Here is a 20,866-nt window from a genome sequence, read left to right on the forward strand (position 1 = left end):
TCTTCCAGAAAAGATAATCTCGGATCGTGGTTCTCAATACCTTTCTGCCTTTTGGAACAAGGTGTGTAATCATCTAGGTGTACGTAGAGCGTTGAGTTCTGGTTATCATCCACAGACCAACGGTCTTACCGAAAGGACTAATCAGACCTTGGAGGAGTACCTCCGTTGTTTTTCCAACGCCACTCAGTCCAACTGGAAGGCATGCTTGGATCTCGCTGAAGTATCCTACAACAACACTATTCATGCTTCCATCGGAATCAGTCCGTTCTTTTGTTCTACTGGTCAACATCCCAAATTGGTGCCGTTCCATCCTGTACCCACTAGTACCGTACCATCTGCTGATGCCTTGGTCTCCAATATACAACGACAACAAGAATTGGCATATGATATCCTGAAGAGAGCGAAGGAACGGATGAAGGCCCAGGCTGACAGGAAAAGGAGTCCGGAACCAGATTTACAACTAGGGCATAAGGTGTGGCTGTCCTCCAAAAATCTGCCTTTACGCAATTTACCGGTTAAACTGGCCCCCCGGTATTTTGGTCCATTCACGATAACCGAACGGCTATCCTCTGTGGCCTTCCGTCTTCAGTTACCTCCCTCTTGGCATGTACACCCTGTTTTTCATGTCTCCCTTTTGAAACCCTATGTAGCAGATCCCTATGGTCGGTCCTGTCCTCGCCCTGCCTCTGTCATAGTCCAAGGGGTTCCAGAATTTAAGGTACAAGAGATTTGCGATGCCCGCTATCATAGGGGGGTGCTCCATTTCTTGGTGGATTGGAAGGGGTATCCAGCTTGTGATCGCACTTGGGAGCCTCATCAGCATGTGCATGCCTCCCGCTTGGTGCGGAAGTTCTATGATCGGTTTCCTTGGAAACCCGGGGCTCCGGGTCTTCCTGGGAGGGAACATAGTGTCACGCCACTTCGGGGGAGACCGAGGTCCAGGGCGATCGCTCTCCCTTCTCCTTCCTGGCGGATCTACCCGCGCTTTCGCGTCTGGGGAGCCGCCAGGAGGAGAGCTTCAGGAACCGCTGTTAGTGGGCTACGGCGCATGCGCGGGAGACCACTGTCTCAGTCCCGCGCATGCGCCGTAGATCAGGCTTGTACATCGGGAAGGGCTCGCCTTCCAAGCCTCGTTTTGGGTCCGCCGGCGCTCGGAGGTGAAACGGCTTGCGTTTCAGGCCTCGCGGGCGCCGGCGGCCCATAAAAGGAAGCGGCAACAGAAGCTAATCGCGTCTCAACGCGGAAGCTTCGTTCGTGTTGCTCGCTCCTGGTTTTCCTGTGAAACCAGCTTCCCGCTATCTTGCCCTGCCTGGACTACTTGCCCAGCCTACTACCTACTGCCTGCCTGGGTATCCTGCCTTCTTGCCCTGCCTACAGCCTTCCTGGGTACCCTGTCCTACTTGCCCTGCCTGTCCTACTTGCCCTGCCTGGACTACTTGCCCTGCCTGACCTACTTGCCCTGCCTGACCTACTTGCCCTGCCTGTCCTACTTGCCCTGCCTACAGCCTTCCTGGGTATCCTGTCCTACTTGTCCTGCTGGGTACCCTGTTCCACTTAGGGCCCTGTTGCTTACTTACCCTTTTGTCTGCTTGAGGGGTCCAGTTAGCTCTAGGTCTTTTGGGTCTCTCTGATCCCTATTTCAGTACCTCGGTTCCTTGTTCTGCCCTGCGTCTTGCGGGTTCAAGGGTCCCCCCTGATTCCCCTGGGACCTTTAGCTCGTTCCCAATCTGGTTCCCCTTTTCCAGTCTGTCTCAGCCTGGTGCTTGGTGCTCCATCTTCTTACCAGCTATCCGAAGTTAGCCTGCAGCTTGGTGCATCGACCTTCAACTTGGACCTCGCCTTGTTACAACACTTCAGACTGATCGTAGCCTCTCCTGTCTGTGCTTGCACAGTCCCATCGTCACGTTAATCGGGAGAGTGCTTTCCGTGGCGCTGGGAGTCTGCCCATCCTCCACCCTGTGCCATTTGGGTGGTGGAGAGGAGGGTTCCCCGAGTCACACACTCATCGTTCAGAAGACTGCAGTCTGGCGGCCTCAACAAGATCCACATCAAGGAAAACAGGTACACAATCATCACGAACATCTCAGCTTGACACTTGTGGGTCAAAACCTCAGAGTGGTTTTGCGGCAGCTGCAACAGCGGCTGATGGTACAGATGCCATTGATGGGGCTGATCTAGCACCTTTTTCTCTTCCTCGAGGACATTTTCTTTGACCTCTTTGATTGACCTGCCCTTTTCCCTTTCCAATTGAGGAATAATAGCGAAAAAGGACGACCCCTACAGGATGATGAGCCTGTGTAGGGGCGTTGCTGAGGTTGTCTTATAGCGGCACTAGAGATTTTGCTGCCGCTTTGGAGGTCTGTAACTTCTCCAAACTTTCATCTGCCTTGCTACCGAACAACCTGGAGCCATCAAAGGGCATATTAAGAAGTCTGGATTGCACATCAGGAGCAAACCAAGATTTTCTTAGCCACGCAAATCTGCGTAGTACTGTGCTGGTCGCCATGAACCTGCTGATACTGTCAGCTGTGTCCAGTCCTGATTGAAGGCATTCTCCCGAAGGCTCCTTTCCATCCCTTATAATAGCTAGAAAGCCATCACGTTCTTCGCCTTCTGGGATGTGTTCAGCTGCCGCTGACATACAGTCCCACAGGGTATAAGCGAACCTTGCTAAAGTACAGGTTGCATTAGTAGACTTCAAAGCCATACTACCCGATGTAAAGATTTTCCTGGACCATGCATCCCCTTTTTTATCGTCCCTATCTGGAGGGATTGTAGGGTATGCAGCATTTTTTGTGGAAGTAGCTGCCTGTACTACTAAGCTTTCCGGAGATGGATGTTTACTGAGGTATTCCGGATCCGATGTACAAGGTCTATACTTTGCCACAAACTTTCTATTCACAGCCCCTATGGCTTCAGGATGTTCCCATGCAGAACTAACCCTTCTTTTTAATGCAATGTGAAAGGGTAAAATGGGGTCTTGTTGGGGTGTTCCAGATAATATATCCGTCATGTCATCATCATGATTGACTGGTGAACTCCTACCCCACCCCATAAATTCTGTAACTCTGCCCATGAGTCTTCTATAACTCGTATCCACTTGTTCTGATGGGTCTGGTTTGTCAAATTCATACTCTGGAGAAGTATCCAGACCACTTGCTGGTTGCAAACATTCTTGAAAATCCTTAATTCTTGATTGATGATCAATTTATTCCTCTGGGACAGATCTTGTATCATATTTAACACCAGCAGAGGTTACTTCCTCTTGTTCTGATGCATCTCCCTCATATATGGATGACATGATCCTGAAAAACTCATGTGGACTCTCAGGTTGAAAAACCTTTTCAGGCGTGTTTCCTTCAATAAAGGTTTGGGCGTCGACGAAAGCGTCAATGGCGCCGAAGTCTTAATCACTTCCTTCAATATCGTCGAAGGAACTTGCGACTATCTCGACGTAATCGTCGAGGAAGCCGTGGAAACCGTCGAAAGAACCTTCGTTGTCTTCGAGCGCGAGCTCGACGTAGCTTCCTTCGAGTGAGTTGTCGACTCGAAGAGCTTCGAAGTCTTCGACGGCGTCGATGTCTACTTCGATGGCGTATGATCTTTCAACGCCATTTTCTTTCCCTCTGCCTTCGATTTATGCACCAAAGGATCTGTTTTACGAGGTGATCGAGAAGAATCTCTCGATGACGTTCTCGACGTCTTTTTATGAGCCTTTCTTGTTTTGGACCTTCCTCTGTCACCTTTATCGTGAGCAGGAGCATGGTCGTCTTTAGCTATTTTTGAGAGGGTCTGGGCCGCATTCTCAAAAAATGTTAACATGGATACTCGAAAGGCTTCCCACTTTTTAGGAGAGTCATGTTTGGATGGGCATGTTATAACCTCTTCCGAAGGTGTTGAAGAGGATGAAGGAGATCAATGCCGTCTTTTCTTCGCCTTCTTAGAAGACGAAGATTTCCTCGATCTACTTCTCGAATGTCTTTTACGATGAGATTTCGAAGACTCGTCCGAGTCTTTCTTTTTTAAAGTAGGCTTCGATAAACCCTCCCCCATCGCGAGTTTACCTCTATGCTCTTTTAGGGCTTTGTGGGTCATCGACTGGCATGAACCACAGTCTTCCGTTCGGTGGTCGGGACCGAGGCACCATAGACAGTTCTTATGTGGATCCGTCAAAGGCATTTTCTTTCCACATCTTAGGCATTTTTTAAAGCCTGTCTTCGGCGTGGAAGGGTTTGAAGATGATGACATCGCTTTTTGTCATGAAATACTGAAGCGCCGTTTTACTCGATCCGAAGCGAAGCTAACGGAAAAACGGGACTGAGGGCAACGGGCGCGCTCAAGGCTCTTATACAAGGGATGACGTCGATACTCGACGGATGCCAACGAGGGACATCGATGCCGCAACCTCGAGTGGAGCACCCTCTGCTGGAGAAATAGAAAAAAAATTCTGAGGCGAACCCTAAAGGTAAGGATATATCTAAGATGAGGAATACATGGGAGGACACAATCCATTCGAAACCCAAACCTATAAAGTGCCTTGTCCCAAAATGATTACCAAACACAAATCAATAAAATAACATAAAAAGAGGGGGGGTGAAGGGAGAGAAATTAAAGAATCAGAAAGGAGAGGAAAAGCAAAAAGTACTGAACATAAGAGAAATTATGAAGGATATGATATATGATATATGTTATTTATAGCGTGCCCATACACAAGTGTTTCAAGGTACGATGAGGCAAGGGAGGGGTACAAGGGAGGACAAAACATTGATCTTACTAGGTCCAGTGACACTGAGAACGCAGATGTGCAGGGGAGAAGGAAGGGGGGAAAGTGCAAGGGTCAGGGAGGAGTGGAAAGTGCTGAAAACATGATCAAAACAACAACAGGTAGTGCGGCCATGAGGTGGCAAATGTAAGAATTAAGCACAGACAACGGGTGTCTAATAAGTGCAGGTAAAAGGACTGTATGGTTGCAGATTAAGGGTTGCCAGGATGGAGTGCGGGTATGCAGCTGGTTGTGCAGGGATCTGGACCTGAATTCAGAGGGTAACCAGGTGCAGAGTGCAGAAAAAGACAGATCAGCAGGGGAGAGGAAGAGAGAATGCAGAAGCAAAGAGGAAGGTCTTGAGGTGGTTCTGGAACCGAAGATGGTCCTCCACAAGTTTCAGAGAGGAAGGGAAGCTGTTCCAGAGGGAGGCCCCAGCCGAAGAAAGAGATCAACCACCAACTTGTTGCTTGGAGAAGCGACTGACCCTGAGGGAGTTGGAGGTGGAGGACAAAAGAGCTTGAGTAGGAAGGTATTTCCGAAGGGAGAGTTGAAGGTATTGCAGACCCAGGCCCCAGAAGGCCTTGTGGACAATGCAGAGGGTCTTGAACTTAATCCTTGCAGCCACTGGGAGCCAATGAAGAGATTTCAGGGCTGAAGAGCTACAATTCCTGGGCTTGAGGCCAAGGACAAGTCTCACAGTCTTGTTCTGGATGAGTTGCAGAGGGTGGAGAGTAGTAGCAGGCAGATTAAGAAAGAGGCTGTTGCAATAGTCCAGCCTATAGAGAACCAAACCTCTAGAGACAGTGAGCCTCTGGGGGAAGGAAAGGAAGAATACCTCTGAGGAGGTGCAGTTGGTAGTTTGACTTCTTAGAGATGTCAGAGATGTGTGGAGAAAAGGAAAGCATGGAGTTGAAGATGACCCCAAGGTTTTTAGACTCACAGGTAGGAGCAGGAAGAGGGCCAATGGAAGCCGGCCAGAGAGTGATAGGAAAGGAAGGTGCAGGACTGCCGATGAGGAGGATCTTTGTCTTTAAATAACTGAAACCACACATTCAATATATCAGGAGAAACCACAAAAACAAAAATATTAATATTCATTTTAATGTTCCAGAAGGGAATAGTTTCTTACGTGTAACTCCATTTCTCCAGCATTGGTATCTTTCATGGATTCACATGCTTAGAATATTCCCCGTCGTCAGACTGGGACCCCTCGGTACACATTTATAGCCTTTTCCAATAGGAAAACTTCCGACACTTTTGTGTCCTATCTACGTCCTTTTAGGACCCGCCTACGCATGCTCCGTAGGCCGTCCCAGTATAAGAGGCCCGCCCCCGCGGCTCCCCTTCAGATTTCGGCCCCTCCAAAGTAGGAAGGGTTAAACTTCTCAATCAAATACATTACATTCCGGGGAGGTTGGGGGGCGCATGTGAATCCATGAAAGATACCAATGTTGGAGAAATGGAGTTACAGGTAAGAAACTATTCCCTTCTCCAGCATTGGATCTTTCATGGATTCACATGCTTAGAATAGATTGTATAGAAGTAACACTCGAGACGGCGGCGAGAATGTAATGTAATATACCCTCACCATACTACACAATGCATATGTACAGTAGGAATAAGTTAACTCATATAACCTTGCCCACATAAAGTATACTGTCATTAAAAAGGTAGACAACAGATTCTCCACAGCGTGGAGCTTACCTTACTGAAACAGATGGCGCAGGACAGCTCTTCCCATATGCACCTCGTCCGCATGCTGCCTGGCAAGGCAGTAGTGACGGGTAAACGTGTGGGGCACTGACCATGCCGCAGCTTGGCATATGTCCGTCAGCGGAATTCCTGCCCATAAAGCTGTTGAGGAGGACATCGATCTTGTAGAATGGGCTCTAGGATGTCCTTGCAGTGGCCTTCCGGCCTTAGAGTGACAAAACGCAATCGTCGATGAGACCCATCGAGCCAATCCTTGTTTAGAGATTGCTTTTCCTCTCGGCGACGGACCATATGCGACAAACAGTTGTCAAGTAGACCTGAGTTCCTGTGTACGATGTAGGTAAAATTTCAGAGCCCTCTTAACGTCCAGGGTATGAAGAGCTTTTTCTGCTGCCGATGATGGTGTGGCGAAGAAAGTAGGGAGAACAATGGACGAGTGTTTGTGATACACCGTCGGAACTTTTGGGACGAACATAGGATTAGTTGCCAGGACTACTTTGTCCTTAAAGAATCTTAGGTATGGCGGGTCTACGACCAGCGCTTGCAGTTCCGAGATTCTTCTAGCTGATGTGATAGCAATCAAGAATGCCAACTTCCACGAAATTAATTTTATGTCGGACGTGGCCATAGGCTCAAAAGGCGGTTTCATTAAGCCTGCCAACACTGTGTTGAGACTCCAAGTCGGGGGGAAACGTTTTACCGGGGGAAAAGCTCGAAATAAACCCCTCATGAAGTGTTTTACAAGTCTGTCGCTAAATAGAGGAGACGACTGCCTCTTCCTTGTGAACCTCGAGATGGCCGCCAGGTGCACCTTTATCGATGTGAAGGATAATCCCCTCTCCGCCAAGAGGAGCAGGTAAGGTAGAACTTGTTCCGGCGTCACCAACAACGGTTGTAGGCCCTGTTGTCCTCTACACCATTCACAGAACCTCCGCCACTTATAGGAGTAAGATTTGTTTGTAGAAGGGGCTCTAGCCGCCTGCAGAATTTTTTGACAATCCTCCGAAATGTCTAAAGCACCGAACTCCGAAAAGTCAGGAGCCAGGCTGTAAGGTTGAGACTGTCCGGGTCGTGATGCCTCACTGTGCCTTTGCCCCGGGATAGAAGGTTCGGGACTTTCGGAAACGCTATGGGATGTTCCAGCGACAGGTGAAGCAGGTCGGAGAACCACGGTTGCCTTGGCCAGTATGGTGTCACTAGAATTACCCGGCAATTGTATCTGCGTATCCACTGTATTGTCCTGCGTATGAGGGGGACGGGGGAAAAGCATAGAGGAACATGTCCGTCCATGGGAAGGAGAATGCCTCCCCCATGGAACCCTCTTGAGGCCATCTGCTTGCGAATTGCTCGCATTTCTTGTTGTCTTTGGTCGCGAAGGCGTCCAGAGGGGGGTGACCCCATTTCTCGAACACTTTCATCAGGTGAAGTGTGTCCATTTCCCACTCGTGTATCTGGGCCATGCTTCTGCTGAGGGAGTCTGCTTGGCAGTTCCTCACTCCTGGGAGGTGATGAGCCACAATGGAAATTTCGTGCTTTGATACCCAATGCCATGTTTTCTGGGCTTCTATGGAAAGAGTTCTTGATCGCGTCCCTCCTTGTTTCCTCAGATAAAACATGGCCGTTGTATTGTCGGTCAGTATTCGTACTCGCGAACCCTTGATGTGTGGTAGGAATGCCTTCAAGGCCCATCGTACTGCTCTGAGCTCTAACACGTTTATGTGTAGGAGTGACTCCGTTGGAGACCAGCGACCTTGCGTTTGGAGAGCACCCATGTGAGCTCCCCATCCGGTTAGGGACGCATCGTGACTATGGTTCGCTGAAACTCCGGCTCCTGTAGGGGTACACCGTTGTTCAGATTGTGGAAACTCTGCCACCACTGAAGGGTTCGAAGCAGCTTGTCGTCGTCGATGGTTATCCTGTCTGACCACGATCCTTGAGCCTGCGTCCATCGGTCCGCGAGGAATTCCTGGACTGGCCTCATGAATAGGCGACAGTTTTCCACCAGATGGATGCAGGATGCCATGGCCCCTAGGACCGAAACGTATTTTCTCACTGAGATCTTGGTGTTTCACCGTAGTCGGCACGCTTGTTGATTGAGTCTTGAGGTTCTGTCGAGAGAAGGTTTCACTAGCCCTAACTGGGTCTCGAACTGTGCCCCCAGGAATACCAGCGTTCCCGATGGCCGCAGAGAGGATTTTCCGAAGTTTATGGCGAATCCCAGCTGTTGTAGAAGCTGCATGGTGGCTTGAAAACATGTGTTGGTCGACGCTGGGGAGGATCCCCTTACCAGCCAGTCGTCGAGGTATGGGTATACATGGTGGCCTTGCTTCCTTAGCCAGGCCGCTACTGGAGCCAGGCATTTCGTGAACGTTCTGGGGGAGGTCTTGAGCCCAAAAGGAAGAACCGTGAATTGGTAGTGAGTCCGCCCTATTACAAATCTTAGGAATTTCCTGTGTTTCCGACACATTGGAATATGGAAATACGCGTCCTGTAAATCCAGGGACGCTAGAAAATCTCCCTCTTGAACGGCGCGGATCACTTCCTGCAGAGTGAGCATCTTGAATTTTAGGCTCTTTAAAGACTTGTTGAGATCGCGTAAGTCTAAAATGGGACGCCATTTGCCGTTCGGCTTTTTTACGACGAAATATTTTGAGTAGACTCCTTGACCTCTCTGTGATGTTGGAACTAATTCTATCACGCCCTTTGCTAACATGAGTGTTACCTCTTGTTGCAGTATCTTCAGATGGGAATGAGCGGTGAACGCAGGTGGAATTTGCGGAGGGCTGTGTTTGAATTGTAGAGAGTGTCCGTTTCTTATAGTATCTAGCACCCATTGATCTGTCGTTATTCGTTCCCATTCGTCGACATATGCTGAAACTCTTCCCCCCAGAACGGTGTGTTGTATGTCACTGCTGATCTTTATTTTGCTTGTCTCTCGACGACGATGGATATGATGGTCTTTTTCTGGAAGTTTGGAAGTTCTGGCGACGGTTTGCTGTTTGGGAGGCACGTCTGTATCCCTGGGAGGGGTAAGCCGATCTGCCAAAGGATCTGTCTCCAGACGCAGAGAATCTTGAATTACCTGAAGCCCCTCTAAAGGGACGAAAAGACTTGTAGCTTCTGCCACTCTGGAGGGCACCCAATGAACGTGCCGTGTCCGAGTCCTCTTTCATTCCCTTTAGGGCTTCGTCCAACTTCTTACCGAAAAGAAGGTCTCCCTCAAAGGGCATATCTAAAACTTTGTATTGTACTTCTGGCCTGAAGTAGGTACACTTAAACCATGACTGTCGACGTAATACGACCCCATTATTGACTTGCTTGAAGCCTGACTCAGCGAGGTCCACCGCAATGTTTATTGCGTGATTTGAGGCTTCCTCACCCTCTCGGACAACTAACATCGCTGCCTTCCTATGCTCTTCCGGAAGATGATCAAGCAACGGAGCTAGCCTGTGCCACATCTCCCTATCGTAACTGGCTACAATTGCCAGAGAGTTTGCGGCCTTTACTGTGGTCGCTCCCACGGATAGCACTTTTTTGCCAAAGGCATCTTGGCGTCTCGCTTCGTTCTCAGGCGGAGTCGTGCACTTGTGCTGGGCCTTGCCTTCCTCGCCGCTGCCGCCGACACCACCGAGTCTGGCATTGGTTGGGAGGATAAACACTTGGGGGTAGACTCTGGAGCCTTAAACTTTTTTTCTAGGCGTCCTTTCACTGCCGGCTCTGAAAACGGGTGACGCATTGTCTGCAACCCCTCCTTCCACACATGGTCTAGTATTGGTATCGAGAACACCGACCTCCTTCTCTTACCCATGTGGTCGAACAAAAAACAGTCCTTTTTCTGTTCTTCCTGGGACAAACCAAATTCTTTGCATGCCCTCTCCATCATAGAATGGAATGACGCAATGTCGTCCGGAGGGGACGGGTGAGCTGGGCTTCTAGGGGTTTCCAACTCCGCCTCTGACTCCCAGGTTGGATCCCTGGAGGGGGATGATGAGATATCCGACATGGCTCCCCTGTCAGACTCCGAATCTGGCAGCTCACCTTCCTCTTGTGCCAGTGCTGAGATTGGCGTGCGTAGGTGCGTCGGTTGACGGGACGGGCCCGACTCGTCGACGGGTGACTGTGGCAGGTTTGCCTGAGGTAGACTCTGGTCCAACGACTGTAACAAAGACTGAAGCGTGGACAGAATTTCCAACGACAAAACAGATTGAGGATTGAGAAGAGGGGCAGATACCGGTATAACGGATCCCCTCGTCGACGACTTGTCAGCCACTCGGAGCCCTAGGTCTGCTGGGCCAGCTATTCTCTCGTTCTCGTCCTCCGAGGACAGCAACACAGCCTGTTCTTGTTGTAAAGCATCCGGGGGGATCGGATCAAAAACTTCAGGCCTCCTGTAGGACCCCCGTCGACGAGGCCATCGTCGACGCCGTTGTCGGCGGGACGGTGGATGCCACCTGCGGAAGTGGCAGGGTGGAGGCCGATGACTGGACCGCTGTCGACGACGGTGACTTAGCAGGTGGTTTTGGCGCTCCCGCCTTTTCCACACTTGGCTTGCTTTTACTCGACTCTCGACTCGTGGTCGATCTATGATGATCGCCCGAGGAGGATTTCCTTTCCTTTTCATGCTTTTTTGATGAAGATGATTTCTTTGACGAGGAGTCTCTAGTTGAGTGACTTCCAGACGACTCTTTTTCCGTCGGTCGAGATTTCTTTGCCGGTGGTTCCGACGAGGTAGCGCGGCGTGATGTTTTCGCCGACTGTGTGGAGCCTACCTCCGAAGGGGTGTATGCCCCCGCTCCATCATTCAGCCATGCCACCAGTCGTCGACTCCGGTCTTTGAGGGTTTTTTGAGAAAACCCTTTGCATATGTCGCAGTTATCCGCCGAATGATGAGGGTGGAGGCAATATATACAATCCATATGTCCGTCCCCCTCGTAAACTTTTTTGAAGCCGCACGTCGCGCATGGACAGAACAGCGCTTTTCCTGACACGGAGGACATTTTCTTTACTCAAATTCCAATAATGCAACCTTGTACAAAATAGTAAGACAACGCAAGGAGATCCCACTACTTTGGAGATGGTTGAAATCTGAAGGGGAGCCGCGGGTTCGGGCCTCTTATACTGGGACGGCCTACGGAGCATGCGTAGGCGGGTCCTAAAAGGACGTAGATAGGACACAAAAGTGTCGGAAGTTTTCCTATTGGAAAAGGCTATATATGTGTACCGAGGGGTCCCAGTCTGACGACGGGGAATATTCTAAGCATGTGAATCCATGAAAGATCCAATGCTGGAGAAACACATGACTGCCTTCAGTTATGTTCAAGCAGACAGGGACTTTTGAGTTGAAGCGTAAAATCAATCGTACTTCTAATCTGCGTAAAGTCAGCTCTCTATTATCCTTGCGGGGATGAGGTTTTACATGAGCCAAACCGATACATTTTAGAAGTCTACTGTCTTGGTTATGAGATTCCGCAAAGTGAATGGCTACTTGGTCATTCTCATTTTTATAATGAATCACTCCGAGATGTTCTAAAATTCTTAACATCAATTTCCTTTTTGTACTGCCGATGCAAATTTGAGCACACAGGCAAATCAATCCATAGACTACGAACTGTGTATTGCAGTCGATCCGAGAGGTGATACGATGTGACCAAGTTGTACCATTCATTTGGAAATTTGAAACTTTGATGGCCATAGAGCAAATGCTGCAGTTTCCACAGGAAAAACAGCCTAGCCGTTGATGTAGCCAGTGTTGCTGTGTGGTCTCAAAAGGCTTTGAGTGATCATATCCTCTATACTTTTCCCACATCAGTACTTGATCTGAGCTCTCGAATTCGAGAACATTTTGAGAACAGAATATTTAGATAAGATATGCCAATCAATACCTTTTGATGACATGCCGGATCTGAGAAGCTTGCAGACCAGATGAAGTTATAGATCTAATGTCTTCCAATTCTGCCGCATTTTTTTTTCATTTTATATGTAAAAAGATCCTGTATATCTCGAGAATTCATTTTGCTTTGAGATTTCTGTAACATACAAGTTGAATAACCCCTTTGCAAGAATATGAATGACATGTCACTGCAAATTGTTTCTAGATCTGAACAGCGAGAGCAGGTTCTTTTAGCTCTAAGAAACTCTGCATAAGGGATGTTATTGATGGTGCTTGCTGGGTGACATGACATTTCATGGAGTATGAAATTACCAGCTGTTAGTTTGCGATATGTTTTAGTTTCAACCAATCCATCAATCACTGAGATTCTCAGATTTAAAAAGTCAATACTTTCCATGCTAGCAGTCATAACAAGTTTCAGATTCAAATCATTTTCATTCAAAAATGTATTAAATTGATGTAACGCTTCCATGCTTCCTTGCCAGATCAAAAACAAATCATCAATGTAACAAAGCCACATGATGATCGTAGAATACCATATATTTAAGGGATTGTTCAACACAAATACCCTCTTCCCAGTAGCCCATCAAAAAATTGGCATAAATTGGTGCAAATTTTGTGCACATGAGTTGCAGGTAGTAATCGTCATTAAAGAGAAAATAATTATGCTCCAAAACAAGCACAATCATTTTAAGGAGCATTTCATTATGTCTCTTGAAACTAGAAGGTTGATTCCGCAGGAAGAAACTGGTTGCATTCACTCAGTCACTATGTCTAATAACTGTGTAAAAAGATGTAACATCAAAAGTGGCAAAGATGAAATCCTCTTCCCAAGGTATATGTTGGAGTCAATTCAAAACATCACCAGTAACATTAACAAATTAAGGTAAACTGGGGAAGAGTGGTAAGAGAAAGAATCTACAAAACTAGACATGGGTTCACTCAGATCCAATTGAGCCGACAATAAGTCTGCCCGGTGGCGATGATTGATTTTTATGGATCTTGGATAATAAATATAGTGTTGCGATAGTTGCGTATTTAACAGTTAGAAATTGAAACACATATTTGTTATATATATAGTCTTTCAGCATGTGAAAAATTTAAGTAAAAACCTGACGCAATTGAATTTATGAATGATTCACCAATGGGCATTCACACTTGGGAAGGTAGCCCTATAGATAATGTAATGCTATAACTACTTTATCTTGAAAATGTAGGCTCATTTCACATAAACATGTGGACAACATATAAAGTACATTTCCTTTAAAGTGTAGGGAAGACTTATAAACAAAAAGATGCAGACAAATTTTAAGAGCAAGCTTTACTTTTTCCTCTTACTTTTAGAATTTCCTGCTGCTCAATCTTTTTCTCTATGTCCTTCTGCTCTTTCTGAATCTGCTTTTGCTTAAATGACACATCCTCCTTAAGTGCCTTGATTTCCAATCTCCTCTGTGCATTCTCTTTAGTCAACTCTTCACAGTTTTGTTTCAAAACCTTGGTCTTCTTTTCTACATCCTTTAAAAGGAACAGATAATATTGCCACAGATAATTGATCATTCAGTATATACAAATATGTTTTAACTTTACAGTATACAAATGTAATTCAAGAGTCATAGTTGTATGAAAGAAAACACTTTATCTGCTCACTTCCGTACCCTTCGAAAGTACCACACTAGAAAAGCATAGTCATGTTCTGACTCAACCCAGACTTCACTACCTGCAGAATCTACACACGTTCTCTTAGGAGATGACTTCGGTAGACAGTGGTTGGCAACATTTGCGAGCGGGATATAATCAATCGATGGGGAACATGGTTACTACCTGAGCAAATGTGAACTCTGTGCTCTCTGTGGAATGCATTCTTTAACTGAAGAAAATAGCCCTCAGAATAGACACCGAGTGGTGGGTCATCAATCACTGCCCCCACACTGCTTGATTCTACATCATGCAGTGCAGTACAGGCGCAGAAGGTTGGAAATCATTTGGCAGAATGACTCTGGTTTAGCGCCTAAAAGGGCCAACATGCTGGTAAAATTAAGCCAGTGACTTAGGTGCATGGACAGCCTCAAAGCTTAAGATCGGGCCCTGTCGGGCGAAGGGGAAAGTAGGTCACATCTGCTGTTGCTGGGACCCTAGACTTGATTAGTGGATACGACTGGGGGTAATTTACTTAAGCAGGCAGCAACGATGGACGTCCGAAATTCAGCTGCACTGTGGGACTACCTGGTGTGTGGAGATTATACCCCATTTGGAGTATGACTTGGTGCCTCGGGCAGCGCCTACAAGGTGGAACGCAGTATGCAGAGGCCAAGGCCAGGGAAGAGATAGAACTGGGGCATAGGCACCACCAACATGAATCCAACATGCATGCACAAGGGACGATAGGCATGCTTCAATGCATACATGCTGAGCACTGAAAGTATCGAGGCTTAGGAACGTGACACACAAGAGGGAAAGCACCAATATAAAGCATCAGCAGATAAGAGAGTCATCCAAATGGGCTCTGCAAGCAATACTCCTGATAAGGCCTTTCGTGATTCAGTTCACCAGCAAAGTGGGCTAGCAGCTGAGAAGTGCTGCGTTGTTGCAAAAGTAACTGACTTAATGGAAATGTATGAACCACAGAAATTAGATGAAAGTTCACCTGAGTCACCAAGCGACTCACCAGGCAGAAGTTGGTGTAGAAGGGTAACATTAGCAAACAATGGGGCAGTTTCTATAAGTTAACAGGGTATTGCCCTTAGATAGATATTATTAACACAACAAATTAGGCAAAACACAACTGTATCAAAGCTACAAGCAACAACCTGAAAACCCAAGGATAGGTCCAGATCGTAAAACCAAACCCTAAAAACCAGGGTTTTATTTATTTTACTTATTTAACGGTGGGGTGGACTCAAATCTATTTAAAGAAGAATAGAACAAGGTTGTGATTGAAGACAGGAGGATAGAGCGAAGAGAGGGTACCAAATGAATGATTTTTTGTTCCCCCTTATATCTTTGCCCTAAAATACTTGCCTATGAGACACAAATTGTGGCCTCCCCATATTGAGAGCTTCTGACATCGAGTCTGTTGAAACATCATTATAAACTTTGTAATTATTCACAGATGTATTACACGTGGACTGGACAGTAAAAATTTGGACACTAATCTGTGGCACGCCAGTTTTCAGAACAAAAGGGAGTGAATACCAAGGGTGAGTTGAGTTGAGATTCCTCTGCTGTTACTAAGATTACAGGAGTTGTTTAGGAGCATTCTATACCATCGTTAGAATGATCACCTATGTTGTAGGTATTTTTTCTATATTTTTTCTAAAATAACATTGTGGCTAATAAATGAAGGGGGCACTCTTTGACACCAAGAGATGAGACCTTGATATTGAGATTGGGAATTGAGGTGGTGTTATGCGATAGCCATGGTGCTGTGTTTGTTGTGGTTGGCAAACTAGTGTTGTGCCATCCTAAATCCAATAAGTGGAATTTAGCAGCTTCCTAGTAACTGTGGTTCATTTTGTTGATCCCACAGGTTCCTTCCCAGACTGTTCCAGTTCCATGACACCTACTGCAGGGTGGTAATGTACCATGCCATCTATTGTTTTTAACCATTGTCCTCATTAAACTAGTTGTTGCATAACAAAATGCACCAACTCGCGAGGAGCTTAGACTGTCCTGAAGAATGTGGCGTTACTAAACCTAAGCCACTGAAACCGGTCGACGGTGTTTGTATCATCTAAAAGGGCTCCAATTTGCCCCCATTTTAGTCTTGAGCAAACTTTTGTACATTGTCCCACTTTCCATGTGCAAAAAGTTGACTCCACATGGGAAGTGGTGATTGTGGTGATTGTATTGTCTTTTGTGTGTGTTTATGGGATTGGGAACTTATCCCATTTCCCGAAGTTGTGTCATTTTTATAATTGAGTACCCCAGGAGCGGTGTGACAATCAATGGGCTATTAAAAATTGTCAATCCCATTAGATGCCACACGGTCTAGTTTGAAGAGAAAAATTGACTCTCTTCACTTTCCTGGGCTAACTCTCTTTTCCTTTCCCTGGTTTTATTGCTAGTCTCTTCCGATTTAAGCCAATCGAGAAGAGAGTGGGCTAAGACTCTCAAGGTTGAACATATTACTTACTGTAGAAGTGGCAATTTTACTCTTATTCTGTCACTAATAGTTAGGCGTTGTAACACCGCAACCTAGCTAAGAGCGCACGTTAGGTAGGGATAGTACCCTCTCTTCGCTCTATCCTCCTGTCTTCAATCACAACCTTGTTCTATTCTTCTTTGAATAGATTTGAGTCCACCCCACAGTTAAATAAGTAAAATAAATAAAACCCTGTTTTTTAGGGTTTGGTTTTACGATCTGGACCTATCCTTGGGTTTTCAGGTTGTTGCTAGTAGCTTTGATACAGTTGTGTTTTGCCTAATTTGTTGTAGAAGGGTAACAAACTACTCTTGCCCATCTATGCTGACCCTTATCCGACCACAGAGGGTGAAATAATATCCCCACTCGTGAGAGAGAAGGCACGGGTGGTTGCTGCTCAAGACTGGCCAGGTCACTGTCTCCCTTGTTAGTATTAGCACTGTAGTACTACTGGTTGTTGCGGGACATAAGTGTAACACTCAAAATGCACAGTATTTCTTTTATTGTATCACATTGGGCGCGTTATCCATGTATGTAAGTGGAAATACCTGGTTGAATGCACCGCTTTATTGATAACTTTTGAGTTACTTAAAATGTGTCCCAAAAAGACTAACTGTAGTACCATGACATTTATTGGGACACAAATGTATGGTTCAAGATTAAAAAATATATATATATTTGATGTATTAGCCCCACTGCATGAATGTAAGTAACTTAAAAGTTATCAACAATGTGGTGCATTCAACCAGAAATTTCTATTAAAGTAAATCACCAAAATGCAGAAGTTTTTGTTTTACCCCATTTCACCACAATATTTGCTAGTATTCATTTTTGTCTCCCTAGGGTTTCGGCACATTTGTGATCACTTAAACAAAATCTCATTGCATTTTACATGTAGATGGTATTGAGTGTGTGGGGGTTAATACTTGTTGGGTGGTGCACATTATTAGGCTGATATTGTTGGATTGGGGAAAAAGATGTTCTTCCCTGGAGCGGTGCAGGGGGAGGATGGTTGGGGTGGTGTTGTGAAGAAGCTTGTATGCCCATGTCTCCATGGATAGATGTAACAGTGGCAGCTGTGCATCTGGGGGGAAAAGACACTGCCCCCTTGTAAAGAGATAAGTTGGATTGTGTAACAAAGCAGCCTCCTTGGACACTCAGTTAGGTTCTTACAGTTATGCTTTATTGTAACTCTCTTTAAGATGGTACAGAGCGAAACCACTGGGTCCCATCACCCAGGATGACTTGTCCCAAATGACTCAGACTTGAACCTTGACACATCATTCACTTCCAAACATTCCACTGCAACACATCAACATTCTCTCAGCTAATAGATACATAGCAAGAAAGATACAACACATCTCCCTCTTTTCCAATGACACCACATACGCTTGAGGCTCATCACAACACATCTCCCTCTCCACACACACTCACAAGACCACACAGGGAAACACGAGGGAATATTCTAGCTGTGCATCTTTTTAATGAGAGATGCCACTCATAAAAAATCTGGAGAGCGCCCCCCACAACCACTACACATCCGTACACGAAGGGCATCACCCCCCCTCTACATTTACTGCCAACATGTAGCACTCTTCAAATAGGCTTGGTACGGAATACATTCTCCATACTTCACTTCTAAGGCAGAAGGCGCGACCATCCATACTTCACTTCCAGTTCCGCATAGCACAGCGACATTGCCCATACCTATGGAGTTTATCCTACTTTATAAAGCAGCAGTCAATCCCTTTTCCAACACACATGGTGCGGTTAATACACCTTCCTTGCAGGACTTGTCTAGATCTGTTTTATTTTCTTCAAACTGGGACAGGCCAATGTCAGCTTCCCCATTAATCTGTCAGTCCTGACCGGAGGGACATCACCTAAACAGACTTTGGCTAATTCTTCACTTATGCCGCTTCCTCACATTGATTCCCTTTCAAGCCCTTTCCTCTGGGGCTGGTCATACATTTTCCTGCTATATACATCTCGTAACTCGGCAAACCTGCTCCTCACTTGGAGTCTTTCCCAGTTACATTTCTTTACGGGCTGGGCCAGTGTTTCTCAACCTCCTGCAGCATCTGGATTTCTCTTCTGCCCGGGGCCCTTCTGCTATGTTATGGGTGCGGAAATCCCCTTATACACTTCCCTTGGACAAGTGCTTCTCCTTCCCTTCTTTTTCTCTTGGGCACTGCGCCGGGCTTAACTTCCTCTTCTACAGTTTACCCTGCTTTTCGTCTTCTATAATGGGTTCAGCTTCCCATTCATTCTCCCCTGGGTGATGCTGGGGCTTATTCTTCCTTTCCTTTTCTTCCCTAGGTGATGGGGCAGACTTACTTCTCATGGGGCAGGCAGTGGTTCATCTCCTTCTCTTCTGCTCCCCCCTCAGCACACTGCTACAACTTTCGTTCTTCTTTCTTTCTTTACACGCAGGTACTTTTGTACTTCTTAGAAGAAATACTCATCGCCAGTGTAACAAAGCAGCCTCCTTGGACACTCAGGTAGGTTCCTACAGTTATTGTAAGTCTCTTTAAGATGGTACAGAGTGAACCACTGGGTCCCATCACCCAGGCTGACTTGTCCCAACTGACTCAAGTTGGAACCTTGACACATCATTCACATCCAAACATTCCACTGCAGCACATCAACAGACTTACTTCTCATTGGGGAGGGGCAGTGGTTCCTCTCCTTCTCTTCAGCTCATAGATACATAGCAAGCACAATACAACAGATTCAAATTCAAAACTCACATCGTCCACTTAGCAAGCAGTGCAGCAATGCTACAACCAGAACAGGATCATGCAGCTAGCAAGATGCAGCTGATTGCCAGGCAGTGAAATGCTTGTGGGGTCATGTAGGGGCATGTCCTGCCGCAAAAACATGTTTATTTTTCCGAACAGCGCCTAAAGGGCTCGACAAAGATAGCATAGGTTTGTACTTTGGAGGCCGGCAGGGTATTAGAAGTCTGGCACTGCTGCCCCTCAACTGTTTCGCAATCAGCATGCCCCCTCAGACTGACAGCGGTTTTGGGCCTATCAGGTGGTTCCTGCCTGCAAGGTATGGGGGTTCAGTGGTTATCTACTGTATCTAGTGAGTCCTTTGTTTGTTTAAATGGATGTTGACGCGATTACCTAGATAGTGAGACCCCTACGTTTCACACAGTTACTTTAAAACATTTGCTACCGCAGCTTCCGCAATGAGTCCGCTTTCATCAGGTGAGTAATGGTGCACACTGTCAGCAATACCCTGCAGGTATTACTCACAAGATGTCGAGAGTATGGGTTCATTCACGATGCTTGCACGAACATGACTGAATGGAGCATTTGCAGATTTCCAATAGCATGTACCTTTATTAGTCGAGATGGATGGAACTTGGTTAGAGCCTACTTGTTCATTTGGAAGAATTCCAGATTTCCGTACATGATCTCATCAACACTAAATATCAGGCAAATGAGCTCTTTGTTCCCCTTTCCTTTTTTAGTCTTTGTGGTATTGTTATGACCATAATGGGAGGTAATAATCCCTCAACTCCCCCTCGTTTTTCTCTATTCATACAATGACATAAGAAAACAAGAAGAGGTACAGCTCCAGATTGTTGATGAGGGGTGCTGTGTAGGTATTCATTGTTTAAAGTTAAAACAGGATTCCCCTTCCTTAACCATTATCTAGATACACAATGTTACCAGAGGCTAATTAAATGTTTTCCTATTATGTTCCAGCATTGGAATCTGGCCCTGAAGAAGACTAGGCTTTTTTGCCTCTTGGTCGTTACTAGTACTCCACCACGTGAGTTGCGTGTCTAGATGTATGATATTGTATCTTCACCAGTGGTTGGGGTTACACATTAGTTCTAAAATAACTAGTTTAACTAGTTCTAGTTGGCCTGTTGATTACAGCATTTCTTCCCGACTAGATTTGTGTGCCATCAACCCTGATCACATTTCCCTGCTAGCTATGAACATAAATGGCTTACATCACACTGTTTAAAGTACTAGAGGCACTTTAATTGCAAAGCTGCACTTATATATATATATATATATATATATATTGGATGAGACTGTTTTCCTACAGTCAGAATGGGAGGCACTCCCCCGTTCGACAGAGGATCACCAGGAAGTTCGTTTACTGCAGATAAAATATCTTCTTTATTATGTAGACCATGACTATAAATAAAAGCCACAAAATATGTGGTGCTCCATACTTAATGGCACACAATTGACATGTTTCGCGGTTACCTCACCGCTTGATCACAACAAGTGAAACACAAACACCACATTGTTAAAATACCTCATGTGACAGGAAGTATGACATAAAATTGACATAAAAGATGGACTGAGCAGGTAACTGTGAATCTATC

General features: G+C 46.1%; 1 protein-coding gene across 1 annotated transcript in view; it reads right to left on the reverse strand.

Moving 5' to 3' along the window:
- The window catches only part of CCDC146 (coiled-coil domain containing 146), a 1,748,551-nt gene that overhangs the window by 944,418 nt on the left and 783,267 nt on the right, over positions 1 to 20,866 (reverse strand). Inside the window, exon 8 of the mRNA XM_069628051.1 lies at positions 13,707 to 13,883. Within this exon, the coding sequence (XP_069484152.1) occupies positions 13,707 to 13,883 (177 nt within the window). The remainder of the gene's footprint in view (positions 1 to 13,706; positions 13,884 to 20,866) is intronic.

Source organism: Ambystoma mexicanum, chromosome 12 (genome assembly GCF_040938575.1).
Source record: "Ambystoma mexicanum isolate Mex_15411 chromosome 12, UKY_AmexF1_1, whole genome shotgun sequence".
Lineage (NCBI taxonomy): Eukaryota > Metazoa > Chordata > Amphibia > Caudata > Ambystomatidae > Ambystoma > Ambystoma mexicanum.